Genomic DNA, 16,893 nt, shown 5'->3' with positions numbered 1-16,893 from the left:
GCGTCATGGAGCGTGACACCTGACGTGGGTAGAGTACGCCCATAACTCCCTTCCCACCTCCGCCACTGGCATGTCTCCCTTCCATTGCGTTTTTGGTTACCAACCCCCTGTGTTTTCCGAGTCCGAACCAGAGGTGTCTGTGCCCTCCGCCCAGGCCTTGGTCCGCCGCTGCCGCCGCATCTGGGCAGCGGCACGCCAGACGCTGATCAGACAAGGGGACAGAGTGAAGAAAGCAGCGGACCGCAGGAGGAGACCGGCCCCAGTGTACCAGCCCGGCCAGCGAGTATGGCTCTCAGCCAAGGACCTACCCTTGCAGCTCGAATCACGAAAGCTGGCCCCTCGCTTTGTCGGCCCGTTCCCCATCTCGAGGATTATCAATCCAGCAGCTGTGCGCCTCCGTCTGCCCCGGTCCCTGAGGGTACACCCAACTTTTCATGTCAGCAAAATCAAACCAGCGAAGGAGAGCGCAATGGTGCCAAACCCCAAGCCACCCCCACCCCCTCGAATGGTCGAGGGGGGGCCGGTCTACACGGTGAGGAAACTGCTGGCGGTACGTAAGCGGGGACGGGGCAGGCAGTTCCTCGTGGACTGGGAGGGCTACGGCCCAGAGGAACGACAATGGGTCTCGTCTAGCTTCATAGTGGACCCGGATCTCATTCGAGATTTTTATAGAGCACACCCGGACATTCCAAGGCCGCCTGGTATTCGGCCTTGAGGGGGGGGTAATGTCACACCTGTATGTCAAGTTGCGTTTTTGTCCTGTCTCCAGTTGTTTTTTGACTTCCTGTTTTATTTTGGAAACTAACTCCCTCTCGTTTCAGGTCCCTTGCCCTTCCTCATGTGTCACCAGTCTGATTGTCTCCCCTGATTCCTGATTGTGTCCACCTGTTCCCACAACTCCTTCATGGGTACTTATAGTCTGCGTCGCCCCTTGTCCTGTGCCAGTGTGTCTTGTTGTTTTGCCCTGCACACCAGCCCTCACGTCACGAGTCAAGTCAAGTCCGATAACGTTTGTCACGTCCTTTTGATCCCTGTTACATTTCCTCGTTTAAGAGAGATTTTGAGTTTTTGCCTTTTGAATTTTGATCTCAACCTTTGTTTCCTCGTTAAGAGAGATTTTCAGTTTTTTCTTGTTATTAATAAAAAGCAATATCAGCTGAACCCTCTGCGTCCGAGTCCTCCTCCTTCCTGCCTGACACTTACTGTGTAAATAGCCCCTGTTCTTAATCATTTTGAGAAACAATGCATTTTATACTTTTTTGCCATAAAAGTTGTAAATTTCCCTAATAGCGGAGTTCAGGGTAAGCGCAATGGGCTTGGGCCAATAATTTTATACAGAGGAAGCCGTTCAGCCGTTGCTAGCAACATCTATAAAGCCTCAAAGCTAATTTGCTTGATATCCTGGGATCGGACTGCTCATTTCTTGACCTTTCCAACCGTTTTAACTTCTATTTCAGAACACTGTCACTCAGGTGCAGCAAGGTGATTATTGCTGATGGCATCAAATATAAATTGTGATGAAAAATACCATTTAAACTATCCCACATTAAGCACAAAGACATTAGAAAAGTCCAGAGGGGACACATGGATGTAGAAAAGGACATTGTCACTACACTGCAGTCGCTAATTCGAATGCAATAGCAAAGCACTGTAATCCAATAAAGCGAACGTGGGGGCCTACAGGACTGAATCCTTGTGACGTCATGCAGCCACAGGTGTTTCACCAGCTAATCCTCCACCACAGATTAAAGTCACAATGAAGACTCAACCAGTGAGGGAGGAACAACAGGGATTGATTTGGTTTACCGAGGGTCTCCTGGCTTTGCACGCTCTACTCAAGGACATTTACAGAAAGTTGTGTCACTTTGTTTCAACTCCTACGTTAGTTATTATTGAGATAAAATAGACTTGTTCTTGTTCTGGAGCTTTAAACTCAACATTGCAAAATGGGGCCATGAAGTGTTTCAAGTGGACTTAAAGCAAAGCGTGTGTCATGAGTATCCACAACGTCTTATTCAGGGGTGTGAATACATTTGTGGCCTCTATAGGAATCAGAATATTACACTGATTATAACTTTTTTGATCACATTTAACCTCCACCCTTTAGTTTACCACTTTGGTAGTATACAAAACATTCTCTGGGATACTTGTGAATTATGGATATAGATATATCTATATCTATATCTATCTATATATATATATATATATATATATATATATATATATATATATATAACGTTAATGACAAATAAATTGTTTTTTAAAGAATTTTACATGAGGTAGTAGTTCCACCGTCAACACTATTAGTATTGTTAAGACGTTACAGTGCAAGATCATGAACCTGTTCCCCTTACTAGTATATCAAACTAGAAATTCACAGTAAACAGCATGTCTCGCATAATTTGATCAACACCCAGATGTTTTCATTTTGACCTAAAACGAACAAAAGTCCCTTAACCCAGATAAATCTGTCAGAAATTACTTGTCTCGATCTCGACGATCACTTTCATCGAAGTCTGCAAAAGCAGGAGACCAGTAGCTGTCCTTCCTTTCCAACCGGCTTCTGAGTGCTTTCGCGTTCTTAAGCTGATGTACTTTCTTTATCCTGGAGATTTGGGCTGCGGCCAAGCAGATCATGCAGACCTTCCAGGAGAAAACACAAACAGATTAGAAACTGATCAGGCTGCTTCTGTCTCAACTCCGATCTGTTTGCGTCCTCTGTCAATAATCTGTACTGAAGTTCATGACAGACGGAAACTGTAAATTGCTGTACTTTTGCAGTTACATTTTGTAACTTTCACAAACAGACGTCTTCAGCAGACTGCGTGTCTCAAGTTTCACAAGTCTGCATATCATATAAAATAAGCATCCCTGTCGGGGAAAAGCCCCGGGAATCAGCCGTGCACTGAACTATAACAGAACTGGGACGTTTAAATAGACCTATACCAGCAAAAAATAGACTTTGAAAACACTTTTCCTTCCAGTTGGTCGGGTATGGAATGTACTGCCCCTTGTGGCCGTTGGGGGGAAAAAACTGCCACTCCGACCGCAGTGTTTACCTCGAGCAGCAGCAGCCCGGCGGTCAGGCCGGCCACCAGCAGCAAGTTGTGTTTTGCCCACCAGACTATCTTCTCCAGGCAGCCCATGGTGAAGACGCTCAGCCCGGCCATGCTCTCCTGCAGCGGCTGCATCCCATAACCACACATGGTGTTCACCACTGTCTGTACAGGGGAAATCACGCACAGAGCAACCTGAGGTTGTCACGTTTTGTCACGTTTTCAAACTCCTTGACAGATTTTATGGGAAAACCCACCAAAGATGTACATTAAAGTTTTTAAAAGATCCTTCACAGTACAATTTTATGGATCCAGTATATCAGCAACTATGGAAAGGTCACCCAGATTGCAGCAACGATAACGTCCCTTCATGAACCTGCTGGCGACCGCGCGCACAGACAGACTGACCTGGTTCAGCAGGTTAATGCAGCAGGAGAAGGGAACTCCGCAGGCTTCCAGACTGGGGTTTGTGTCCATACACTCAAAGTAGACATTACGGGACCAGTCCTTATAGCTCTCAACCCCGCAGCACTGAAACTACAAACACAGCAAACTCTCACTAACCAGTAAAGTGTTATGAAAGGCCTGAAACTCCCTCTTGAATCTTTGAAAGGACACAAATCATTTTTCACCTTCTTCTGGATGAAGTCGATGGCGTTCTCCAGGTCCTGGTCCTCCCTGTAGCGGACAATGGCCTTCATCATCAGCGTCTCTGTCCTCTCCATCACCTGATCAACAACATTAAGGCTCTTCACCTTGTTTGCGTGTGTAAGTCATGATCATTACAGGTCATTTAGCAGACGCTTTTATCCAAAGCGACTTACATTACACTTTAAACCCATGGCCTTTACATTTTGCCCGGGGAGCAATTAGGAGTTAGGTGTCTTGCTCAGAGACACTTCGACTTGAGACATAGGGCAGCCGGGACTCGAACCACCGACCTTGCGGTTCCCAGTGCACCCGCTCTACCCCCTGCGCCACGACGCCACAGGACCGGGACCAAATGATGAACATTGTGGTCCTGGAGACACCTGCTGACTCCAGCTGGAGCCACGACAGAGGAAGTTTTCAATAACATTGTGAGGTGTTTGCCTGTGGACCGATTTGCTTCTCTACACCAGTGGTTCCCAACCACTGGGACGCGGACCGGTACCGGTCCGTGGCCCGCACAACAAAAAGAATAAATAACTTTTATTTTGAAAATTTTGAAAATTGACCTCTTGACATATTTCCCAAGCATCACCAAGCGTTTTTAATGTTTGCAATTGTCCACTCCTCGCTGCGCAGGGCCCACCAGGAGACAGAGAGCGCTCAACTACCCCCCCCCTTTAGAAAGTGGGTATGGTTACATTTAAGTGAACCCAACATAGTTATTTGGAATCAAACCATCAGCCGGTTGTGTAAGGAAGTCATAGTCGCTTATTTAAAGCAACAAACCTTTTACCACCCAAAGTAGCTCGTAGCACTAGCAGCAGAAGTCTTTAAATCTAACAGGTTGGTCGGCGAGTCTGCCACACTCCACCGTCATCTAAAACCACTGCACCAAAATTAGATTAGAATGTAAACAACTAACATCACTATTGTTTTTCGTCCCGACAGCTGTCAACTCAAGGAATTCCACAACGACTAGGGAGGGAGCGTCCAATCATTACATTTGGGCCAAATGAAACGATGGACGGTCTTATTACAGTCCTGCAACAGCCCCGGCCTTCAGTGGTTGCCGTTGATGTTTTTGAGAATTTGTACAAAGGCTGTTAAAATGTTTTTGACGAAGATTACCAACCCTACCCTTAAATTGCGATAGATATCATATCAACAACCTTTGTTCAGGGCTGTCTCTCGCGCAGTGGATTAGAAGTCTGTTGGAAAATGTACACTTGCAAAACGAACCAATTAGACCTCATCATTTACGTCCCCTTTTTTATTAAAACAATAATTACCGTGTTGCAGTTTTATGCAACCGCCAGCAAGTCAGCTGCTTTTCTCCTACCGATTTTCTACCGTTTTTAAATGCAACTCATTCTATTTTGTACAGCCCAAAATTGCAAATCACTTTACAGTGTGTACATATGCAACATCTCCTGTCCCGAAACCCTCACATCGACACAGGAAAAACCCTTTGATGGGTAGAAAAAAGGGACGAAACCTCAGGGAGAGTGGAACATGCCACATGGCCTGTGTACAGAATAAACAGCATTAAACAGTATTTATTTATCTTTGCAAGGGAAAATAGGCAGGTGTGTTTCCTGTCCCAGGCGGGCAGCGTGACGTTACCATGTCAGTGAAGAGGTATCCCACGACGCCAGCAGCAATCTGCAGGAGGAGGATGCCCACCAGGATCCCCAGAAACTGTTGGAGCAAACAGTGCAGATGCCCGCAGCAGTAAGAACTCGCCATCGGCACAACGCAAATCCAACGTCACACCGGTCGGACGACGACAGGGGTCGGCCTTACCGTCTTCAGCAGGCAGGTGGCGTTACGCAAGGCCCCGAAACATCCGAGGAACGTGATGAGAAACATCGCAGCGCCAACGACGATCAGGAGCAGAGCTGGATCCAACATCAGGGTGTCAACCACATCTACACACACACACACAGTGGGATTGCAATACATCACACGTGACTGCAAGATAAAGTTGAAACATGTCTGATTCCCTTGTTTTGCTACATCAGAACAGGAATATTTTCATCTATTTAATGTAGTTAATACCCTGTGTATGACACTTATTGTAAAAAATGAAATTCTTATTGTTGCATTTGAGATCACTGTAGAATTCGAAATGTATCAATGCTGCTACATATAGTTAATTTAGCCTTTTTCATGACCAACCTTTCTCCTTTGCAATCTTGGCGTAGATCCCGACCGCTACGAGCACGGCGCTCACTACCTGCAGATTTAAAGAGGAACAGATTGATTCATCAGAACCCGACCGACAGCTTCCAGTCTTTGTGCTAAGCGATGCTAAACACACCCTGGAGCTGTTTATCCTCCTGACACAGAGAGATGAAACGTATACGGTATCCATCTGAAACATTGGGTACAGTCAACCACACTGTGTTCAACACACACAAGCATCTTTGTTGATGTAGATGCGTTTCTGCAAGTGGGGAGATGATACAGAATACAGAGTGAGGCAGTTTCTTAGAAAAATAAGTTAGAGAAAATCAATAATAGAATTATTGCCAAGGAAAAGTTACAAGAATGAATAATCATAACATATCTTATTTCTAGGAAATAAAAACATAAAATGGTCTCCGCTGCTTCCACGCAGTTGGAAGAGAATTGTTTAAAATGTATGGAAGCCCATCTCTGCCAGGAAACAGTGATGCATTGCAAAAGTTCAGTTTCTCATGGTGAGTCCAATGAGTCGTTATTTTGCCGTACTTAATGTAATCAATTTTCACTTTTCACTTTTTTGAAATGTTCAATTTACACATTTAAACCTGAAAATAGTGGAAAAACAGCAATGTTTTGCCAAAGTGGATAACCTGATGCATCAATAAAAACAATATTTAACGATGGAAAATGGTACCCAAAACGTGACATGAAGCCTCTGACCTTACTTATGTTCTGAACAGGTATAAATCTATAACATATTGTACTTTTTCTTTTTCAAAAACTATGGGACACTCTAACGACCAATGTGTTTAACGAGAATAAAATATAAATAAATATAATATAATAAATAGAAGTTAGAACTTAGAATCTGCCTCAAAAATGTGAAAGACAACTAAATCAATAAATATCCTTTAGAAATATTCTGGGAATTTGGTTGAAATTTGTACAACATTTGGATAGAAAATTGATTATACCTACAGTTTTGATTTAGTAACTTGTAATCATGACCCACAACATCACTTAACTTGTTTTTTTTCTTTTGCCTTGCAAATATTGTCTTCCATACAAATATCACTGTACGCAAGTCTTTACGCCAAGAAAACAAACCCAGGCCAAAAATAGTGTCCACATACGTTTGGTCTTATCGGGTACGGCTCACTATATTTATGGCTTTGAATCAATGCATCTTAAGTGCTTGTATACATTTTTTAACTTCGTTTTGTTGACAGTTCATACTTTATATTTTTCTTTCCATTTGAGATTGCAAAACGATTGTAACTGTGGTGATGAAATCGCTTGCTGGAAAACCATATTGTGCAACACATAGAATAAAGACATAAGCCATAAGAAACTGATCCCACTAATGCGTCTGTACAGTGTTTGCGCCTCAGAAGTTTCCGAACCGAGGGACTCACCCAGAAAACGTGGCAGCAGATGAATAAAGTGTACTTTATTGCTCTGTATCCTCTCATCTCCCCTCAGCAAAACTCTCTCACACTGCAATGAAAGCCTGTTGGACGTTTTGTTATCTGCAGACGTGTGTTAGCTTGCAGGACGCATTCTTGCTGTCAGGCTCATTCCTTCTGCTGCTGCTGCAGGACGTCGTCTGCTCACCCCACCGGGGGTGGAAGAGGTGTGAAGGAGGAGGAAGAGGAGGATCACACAATCACATCTGCTGCTTCAAGCAGACAAAAAAGCTTCACTCATTGTGTCCAGATTTGTCATTTGTTGAGAAAGTGATGATTATCATAAATACATCATCTAAAATGAATACAGGGTCAAAGAAAAACAATACCAAGTTCCCTGACTAACCAAAGAAACACAAGATAACAGAAAGGAAGTAAATGCTTCCACCGCAAACTAAAGACACACCTCTTCAGACTCTACCTCGACTAAGGACTAACAAACTGTAGCACTTAAATTGTACTTGTAACACCACTTATCTATAGCAAGTTGTAAACTGGCTTATTTGATAAAATTGCACTTTCTTGTTTCTTGTTCTTCTGAGTTTGTACCCTATGGTTGAATGCACTTATTGTACGTCGCTTTGGATAAAAGCGTCAGCTAAATGACATGTAATGTAATAATGTAATGTAAAAGGAGGAGAAACACTACACTGCTTCCCCAAAGTTACCCAGGCTGGTTACTGCCCCCCTCGCCACCAGCTAGCCAGCCAGGGGCGTGGAGGCCCGAAAGCGAGAGACTCTTTTCTAAAAAGAGGGCAGAGTCAAGTCGGTGGGCGTAACGCCCCCCACCTGTCCCCAATTGATTTTGATCTGCCGTGTTCATCCTCTAGGGAGCAGCAATGAGATATTCTCATATCCTGTCTCTTTGAGTCATCAGAAATATATTACTTCTACAATTTGAATATGATAAATGTGTTGAACAGCTTCACTTTTATTGATCATTTTGCTGAGTTGTACAAAAGTAAACTGTGGAATATCATTTGCATGTGTACAAATAAAAGCTATGTATTCCTTCACCGGAACCGGAACCTTCTTCTTCTCTGCTTTGTTTCTGCGCTTCCTCTACCTCCACCCACAAACCCTCTCAGCTCATTAAAGCAGATTGCTTCTGTCAGAAGATTAAATCCGCTCCGTGGTTCACTCACAGCTACGGCTCGTCCTCCCCCGACTTCTCTGTTCTTTGAGGATCCACCTGAGGACCATGGGCCTGCTAAACATCTTTTCGTCCATCAGAGACCGAGTCGACAAGTTTCTGAATGAGAAGAACGTGGTGACTGATTTTCTGGGGACGTTGGAGGAGAAAACGGGGATAAGGAAGAAGATCCTTGCAGTGGGTATGTGATGTCTGGCTGACGGTTGTTGTTCATTCTCATCGGTTCATCATGAATGCTTGAACGATGATTGCACTGTTCTGTTTATACACTTATAACTTCCTGTTGCATGTTAGTGGATAACTTGAGAGGATTCAGTTAATCCTCCTGTGGGGCTACAGCTGCTCTCTGTTAACATAAACCTGCACATTTTTTAGTTCAAAGTTTGTGCTCTTATCAATAATTTATTGATAGCTCTAATGGCATTTATTTTCAAGCATATTTTAGGATCATTGGTTGGAAGAGACACACTCGTGTGATTCAGCCTATGTATGTGTTGTCTATATCCAGTTTACCATTAGTAAATGTACATCTTCATTCAATACCATTTTCATTTTGAAATTAAGTCTGGGGTTTTTTTCATTTCAATAGGATATAGACCTAAGAAAAACATGGGACGTGGGAGGCACTGCTATAGCATAAGGGGGTTGCATTCAGATGAAATGAACAAAGATGACTGACTTGCTCTAAAATTTAGAAATAGTAACCATTTAACAAACAACTTAGGGTTAGGTTCGGGAATATGAAGCAATGAAATACAATAACAAAAGCTGTTGATGAGATAATGCTCATTGTAAATAATGTCAAATGGTCTCCGGTCACATCCCAGGCCAGGAAGCCTTAATTGATTTAATCCATGTTTTTGACCACTTCAGACACCCAACTTGTGTCAATTCAAATAAACTCAAACTCCATCAAGACAAATGGAGTGTACTTGTATAACGCTTTAACACTACAGTTGATCAAAAGTTTACATACACTTTCGTGGCTCTCTTGATATGACCCATAATAAGGTCATACAAGTTCAGGAATGTTTTTTTCTGACCAAAAAAGTCTGATCTGTTCCAATCACTCTATGAGAGAAAAATCAGACTCAAGAGCCATGACATTATGTTCTTTAAAAGTGTATGTAAACTTTTGATCAACTGTACATGACGTAGTAGTCGCAACTATTTGTGCACGTTACGTGTTTGGAACTTGACGTGGATGCGCAGACATCGTGTGGGCGAACGAATATACGGATCAGATATCAAAGTGAGGTTTGATCAGTAATCGTGGTCCTCGTGCTGTAAATGGTAAATGGCCTGTACTTGTATAGCGCTTTTCTAGTCTTCTGACCACTCAAAGCGCTTTAACAGTACGTGACATCATTCACCCATTCACACCCATTCATCCACTGATGACCGGAGCTGCCAAATACGGAGCCAACTGCCCATGAGTAACTAAAATTCACACACTGTAGTCACAGCTACAGGAGCAATGTTGGGGTTAAGTGTCTTGCCCAAGGACACATCGGCATGCGAGTTAGCCAGGCCTGGGACTGAACTGCCAACCGTGATTGAAGGTCTGTGCTCCTCAGTCGCCCCACCAAGGTTTGGGAGTTTTATCATTTAAAATTTCAATAGTTACGTTTTACCCATCTTTGCTTTTGGTTTAACTGCAAATGTAATGCAGGCAGAATGTAATAATTACTACTTCAGTTGTATATAGGAGCACTAAGGACTCTCTTTTCTGTCAAATGTAAACTGATGTGGCGTAATGAGACTGGCTCTCTTTCGCTATGCACCGTCCATGGCTACATTGGCTGATGTTAGCTTGGAACAGAATATTAAATGTAATAGAAATGATAAAAAATAACCATCGTCCGATGCTTGTTCTGAAGCCTGTTACACCGTGGTGGCCGGTCCATAGTAGCCCCAAACGCTCGACTCCCGAGACGAGGTTCAAAATCCGTTTATTTACCAAAGGACACATATAAAAATCACACTCCGCAGAGGAAAAAACCCTAAACTAAACCTAACAACAAAAAGAATCTACAAATGCCATGCTGACAAAAGGAATGAACAGAAAGCGAGTCTGAACAAAGTGCAACAAACCTAGACTTGGTGACGGACATGGGTATGCGTGGGTTCTCTGTAACATGGGACAAGATCAACTGGCACAGGACAAAGGGAGATGTAGACGATATATTCACACAGGGTAAGGGCAGAGGTGGACGATCGGACCGGCACACGGGGAAGGAGCAAGTTGCCTGAGAAGGAAGGAAGGTTAATTTTCAAAATAAAAGAGGTACTCACGAGACAACCTGATTAGCACCGCTAACCTCTGCCATTCTTTCAAATTGATACTCCGGCAAGAGACCGGCCAACCAACGACGGCAGCGAGTATTATCCAATAAGAGGCAGATTAGGATGAGTCTTCACAGAATTCGGGTGGGTTTATTTGTATAGGATGCTGCAGTGAAACTCGTCCCATATTGATTCAAACCGGGACGCACTATTTTATTCTCAAACACGGGACGATTCCCTATTTTAAGGGACGGGTGGCAACCTTAGTCTCCGCTGGGCTCGGGTCATGAAAATAGGCCAAAAAGGCAGATTTTCAATGATTTACTGCAGCGCCCCCTATTCATCAAATAATATTATAAAAATCTGGGTGTATTCGGGGGTCCAAGGTTCACATATGGTACGAATTTGGTTAGGGCTGGCCAAGAAATTTGGAAGTTGTGTTTTACCAGATTGAGCCCATATCTTCTCAAAACAATAGTATTTCAACACGATTTTCATGGATCAGGGGGACGTTGAACCAATAATATTCCACAGAAAATGTTCTGTCAATCTAACACAGCATTAGGAGAAAAAATGTGTTTTTCACAAAATTCAAAATGGTGGAAAATCTAGTTGGGCGCATTTGCATACCATGATTGACTTTTTTTGTAGAGCATGTCCAAGAGCACATCTGTGCGATCGGACATCGGGGGGGAACTGGCCTAGTGTGGTAGTTTTCAATGCGTGCAAAATTCAACAACTTTTTGAATATGATTAAGGCCCCAAAAAGGAAAAATTCCTTAGAATGAGTAAATAATAATAATTCCTTGAAAGACAATAGGTTCCTCTACGACTACCCATAGCGAGGACCCTAATTACAGCGTAGCCAATTCGTCCCGTGGGATTTCAATAAAGCGTCTTAAATTAAATTTAACAGGATGTAATGCTCAAGTATTGGTCCTGCTGTTGCTGTCTCAAACCTCTGCATCAAACTTTGCAGAAATCATGACTAAAAAATATAATGACCAAACAATGAAAATGGAGCTCTTTAGTTGCATAAAGTGTTCAGCAGAGGACATTTCCTGAGCAGGGAACAGCAGTCTATTCATGCCACACTGATGCCCGAATAGTGGATCAGTAACACACTGACATGATGTCACTGTAGTGCCTGGTGCACCGTGTCCCCCACTATCTCTGCGTCCTCCTGCAGTATCATTATAAGAGATTATCCTCAGAGACGAGGGCAGAGCAGAACGGCCTCCATGTGCGAACCGCCACATAAGCTGATCAGAGGTAGGAAGCTTTTCACACGACTTGCTGGCAGTCTGCTGCACTAACTTGTTGTGTCTGAATATCGGAGTTGATCGGAGAACGTGACTAGAAGTTGATCAGTCCCTCCTTTTTTAAAGGAAACACTACTTGTGTGTGTTATTCTGCGGACCTCGCTGTTGGTGAATTAACCCGAGCTTTTGTGTCCAATCCTGCACACATTGGATACATTCATGATTGTTGTTGTTCAAAACTGAATTTCTTTTTTTTTAAGTTTTGAATTTTGATTTTCTTTTTGCCTTATTGGAGATTTACAGAAAATTGTGGGAGAGTGGGAATTAAGACATTGTAAATTGATAGAGGTCAACGAAATGGATGTAAATACATTATTCTTCTGTATATTTGAATAAATAAATATGTAATTAAGTGTATGTGTGAAGCATGATGCATACGTGTTCACAATGTCCCAACGTAATGATGCAAACTCTTTTCGAAGGAAAGCTGATGGTAAATGGACTGTACCTGTATGTCTCTTTTCTAGTCTTATCTGACCACCATGGGCTCATGAACACCACACTCACCCTCTCACACCCATTCACACTCTGATGGCTGGAGCAAGGCACTTAACCCTAAAAAGGACACAAACCGCCCATCTTCTGATTGGAGGACGACTCTGCTCTACAACTGAGCCCACTAAAGTAGCTGCAGGACTCACTCAAAAGCTGCTGATTGAAGCGAGGAAGTTGGTTGGAGGCAGGCCGTCCATTCATACCAGTAGAAAGACATCAGGAGGCTTATCATCTTTTCTTTGCATGTGAAATGTCATATTATTAAGAAAGGGTAAAAATGACATAAAGGACCTCTATGAGCACTCTACATCAGGTGTCTAATGACTCTCGCCCAGGTGCCGTCTCATTCACCGGACTCTACCTGGTGTATGGATATGGCGCCGCTCTTCTCTGCAACCTGATTGGTTTTGCCTATCCAGCATATTATTCGTAAGTATTCTTTCTATTAGGTTACAGCTCTGCTTGTTGTGTTTCTTTCACTCCCGGTCCTGAAACTCTTGAAAGAGGAATCAATGTTAAATCCCAGAAAGCATTGCAGTGAGACACATCCCACCTATGCAACAGGAATCAGTTCTTGTTAATGGAATCATTGCAATTTGTGACATTGCAGATAGGACTCGATGTAAGCAGTACTCTAGGCTGATGCCGCGTAAAACCCCTGTGAAGTCTTCAACGTAGGCCAAACCAACAGTTACTAGTTGACTATAGCGTTTGCAGAGAAGAGGCATTTCCCCTCTAAACTTCTGATGGGTTTAAATTGTATGAAGAAAAGAAGAAAAGAAGAAAAGATCATAAGTCGCTTTGGATAAAAGCGTCAGCTAAATGACCTGTAATGTAATATTTCCCAAATAAAGCAAAGCAGTGAAAGAAAATCTAAAAACACACAAATTTGTGATGCTTTGTTTTCATGATTTGTCACCATAGTTAATACAAAAAGCGTTCAGATTTATCTTTTCACCCATTGGAATTGGAATATTTCCTTCACCCCTGTTTGTAGCACTGAAAGCCCTCCTCGGAGCTCTGCTGTAGTTGTACAATATGCTGACGGCCTTTTTCAGAAATATGTACGATTTATATCTAATTCAGAAATAAATGAATTTTTTCTACTCTTATCTGCAGAATAAAAGCCATTGAAAGTCCAAGCAAAGAGGACGACACAAAATGGCTGACGTACTGGGTGGTGTATGGTGTCTTCAGCCTTGGCGAGTTCTTCTCCGATATTTTCCTCTACTGGTTCCCTTTCTACTATGCTTTTAAGGTGGGATAACACTGTAGAACCAATAATTATGGCAATTATTTATCTTCCAAACACAACTTGAACACAAATGTGACGCTCAAGACTCGAGTTTTCTACACGCTTGTGTTGTGGTCTAAATGTATGAAGTCTAATCTATTAGGGTACCAGTTCACAAAGAACTTTTTTCTAGTAAACTGAGTAAATCCAAATCTATCCTCTGTGATTCCAGTGTCTCTTCCTGTTGTGGTGCATGGCTCCGATTGCGTGGAATGGCTCTCAGATCATCTACAACAAAGTGGTGCGGCCCATCTTCCTCCGCCACGAGGCCGCGGTGGACGACTTGGTGAGCGACATCGGCGGCAGGGCCATGAGTGCCGCTGAGAACCTCACCAGGGAAGGTACAGATACACTACGCTGTGGTTACACAACAGGATGTAGCATTTAAGAAAACGATCGATTGAATGTTCCTTCTTTACTTCTCTTCAGTCCTTTCCACGCTGATAAGGAATAAAGCTTTGGTGACTCCGGGGCCGTCAGACGCTCCGTCCGAAGCCAAAGGTTTACCATCTTCTTCAGCAACTAAAGTTGCTCCATCAGAGTCAAGCGAAGAACAACCAGTACGTACACCATAGCTTCCTTAAATGATGCTTCAAATAAACCTCAGGCAGAGCCAGGCTCGCTGTGTACCTTCTCCCACAGCCTTTATGCTAAGCTAATCATGCCCTCTGACCCCAGCTCAGTATCACCAGTTTACCACTTCATCACTTTGACACATCCATCCCTCTGTGCTCATACTGCATGTAGATGTAGGCTACTGCTTCTTGCTGCTCAAAAGGTGCGTTTTGAGCTCACAGTTCTGTTTTGAAAAAACATTGTGGCTATAGTTGTAACATTTGGGGGACATTAGAGCACACATTTAAACTATTAGTATAGAACACGTCATTGGGTATTGCAATTTTATAGTTAAATCTGTAAATATGTTTTCAGTGTCTTGATGGGAGAAAAAGCTGGATTTTAGAGACTAGAACTGAACCTGCTAACCCAGCTCTCATGTTGCTTGTTTCAGCTTTTCCTTGGTTAACTAGAATGGTAAGTTAACTGGTTTGCTGCTAGAAGTGACTGTGGTGTGGTGGTTGATGGACAAGCAGAACATCAGTGACCCTCGTAGAGTTTCAGTAGTTGCTTTAAAGCTGAAGCTGCTATCACCTCGGGTCGGTCTGTGCTGCAGATTTAACTTTAGCAGCAGATGGTGCTGATGGGATCCTCCATGAAACCCTTAACAGACCTACTTCTCCAACCTGCTGCTCTTAAGAAGCATCAGCGCTCAAAGCTTAAAGATTTTTCCAATTTAATTGGTTTATTAAATATCACACAGAATGAAAGCAAATAGACAACCACTTCTGACTTCAACATGGAAACGGCCAAGATGTAACCTGAAAAAATTATTGTGTAGTGCTAAGAGGAGATGGGTTTTCATACTGTTTTAAAATCAGCAGAAATGTTTTCTTCAATGTGAAGGTTTTGAATTGTTGATTGTGTGTCGGTTTTATCCTCTGTATCTGACCAACACACTTCACCTGGGAAATTCAAACCACAAACGTTGTGCTGAGCCATTCTTTTTGTTTGTTTAGTTAGCAGTAGTAGACTAATAGTACGACCAATTTCAAGTTTTTTTGTCTGTATAATACAAGCTTGTTTCCCCAGGATTTCAAATGATGAACAACAAATTACAGTCAATTTCAACCATAGATTATTTTGATGCAATAACAGAAAAACAAGCATAATTAGTTTTATTTTTTTTAGGTATGTCAGATATCTATAATGGAATCAGTCTACACTGAGCTGTATCTTGATTTGATTGGGAGATTTGTTTCAGAACCTTGTGATTGAACTAATAAATGACTTATTGTACAATTCAGAATATAAAATAACGATGTCTTAGAATATAACCAAAAAGTAGTCCCACTCTCCACCATAATTGATAATGGTTAACAAAACGCCTTTTGGTAAAGTTTTAATTGCACAGATCTTTCATTTTGAATTCATTTCCAAAGGGGTTTTCTTGGAAGAACGGCATTATTTGGTAATATAAATAAGAACAATCTCAACTTACTGAAGCCAAAAGCTTTAAATATGCATTTGAAAAATCTCATACCATTGCATGTTCAGTTGACTGGCTTGGTTAAACTAATAACCCTGCGTATTAATGCTTTGGAGGTGTATTAAGGGAACACGGTCTCCATTTTACCAATGATTAGTTTTATTTCCAGGATAAACAGGATATGATATTGTTAAACTATGCAGCAGGCTGTGATTTTTTTACTTACTTGTGAGGCAGCTATAGCATTCTCTTTTTTTCATCCCTTCAAGTAGCTGCAGGGGAAGAGGAGGACCCTCCTTGAAGAAGAGTAGAGGAGCTGCATTCTCACAGACCCCACTGAGAAGAATTTCCAGTGTCACAAGAGACTGATTTCCTTTTATATATCAGATCAACCATTTGTTTTTATTTACTGATGAATAATGCAAAGCACCTGAAACTGGCTCATAACTCACAAACTCATCAGCTCACGTTTTGCAGGCTGCAGATTCTCTACCAGGTGGAGTTGCGGCATGATTTGGGGAGCAATTCTTGACCTACAATACCTATAAATGAAGTATCAGCAGTTAAGGCCTTTAGGTGTAGACACATCTGCATTCCTCTGCTGCATTTAACACTATTTGCAACCATAGTTTACTTTTGTGGAGAGATGCACTTCGACCTCTGAATGAGCTGCAGCTCTGCATCGGACGTTTTCCTCCGTCTGTCTTCAGGTGCTTTGCATCAGTGACACTGTGTGTCATTTTTAGTTTTCATTGGTGTATCATTTGTTTTTTTGTTTTCTTTATACACGTAAATGAAAATATAACTTGATATGACAATGATATTATGATAAGAAATAAACATTGCTAATCAGAATAAAACATGTGTGCTCTCTCTGTTGCCTGAATTACTACAAAACAAGACAAGAGAGAAATGCTTGCATATCAGCAGGGTGTCTGC

At 42.3% G+C, this 16,893-nt stretch overlaps 2 protein-coding genes across 4 annotated transcripts; one reads left to right on the top strand and one right to left on the bottom strand.

Annotated features, from left to right (window-relative positions):
• Window positions 1-2,268: 2,268 nt before the first annotated feature.
• Window positions 2,269-7,508, bottom strand: LOC120823886 (tetraspanin-33). Its single transcript, XM_040184343.2, has 8 exons — window positions 7,310-7,508; window positions 5,886-5,943; window positions 5,511-5,635; window positions 5,331-5,405; window positions 3,689-3,784; window positions 3,465-3,593; window positions 3,060-3,221; window positions 2,269-2,643 (listed from the first exon to the last, which is right to left on the bottom strand). The coding sequence occupies exons 1-8, from the start codon at window positions 7,364-7,366 to the stop codon at window positions 2,479-2,481; spliced, it is 867 nt and encodes a 288-aa protein (XP_040040277.1). The 5' UTR covers window positions 7,367-7,508; the 3' UTR covers window positions 2,269-2,478.
• Window positions 7,509-8,378: 870 nt separating this feature from the next.
• On the top strand, window positions 8,379-16,814 carry reep6 (receptor accessory protein 6). Of its 3 annotated transcripts, none has more exons than XM_040184346.2 (7): window positions 8,379-8,694; window positions 12,952-13,045; window positions 13,736-13,874; window positions 14,083-14,251; window positions 14,340-14,470; window positions 14,920-14,942; window positions 16,227-16,814. In XM_040184346.2, exons 1-6 carry the CDS (start codon window positions 8,562-8,564, stop codon window positions 14,932-14,934), a joined length of 681 nt encoding a protein of 226 aa, XP_040040280.1. In that variant the 5' UTR covers window positions 8,379-8,561; the 3' UTR covers window positions 14,935-14,942; window positions 16,227-16,814. The 3 variants fall into 3 exon arrangements, with proteins under 3 accessions (XP_040040280.1, XP_040040279.1, XP_077964152.1); XM_040184345.2 differs by having other exon boundaries at window positions 16,224-16,814; XM_078108026.1 differs by lacking the exon at window positions 8,379-8,694 and adding an exon at window positions 11,934-12,071 and having other exon boundaries at window positions 12,589-13,045; window positions 16,224-16,368.
• Window positions 16,815-16,893: the final 79 nt, after the last annotated feature.

Source organism: Gasterosteus aculeatus, chromosome 8, assembly GCF_964276395.1.
Source record: "Gasterosteus aculeatus chromosome 8, fGasAcu3.hap1.1, whole genome shotgun sequence".
NCBI classification, from domain to species: Eukaryota; Metazoa; Chordata; class Actinopteri; order Perciformes; family Gasterosteidae; genus Gasterosteus; species Gasterosteus aculeatus.
The sequence above is the reverse complement of the archived record's forward strand: the minus strand, read 5'-3'. Positions and strand labels throughout refer to the sequence as shown.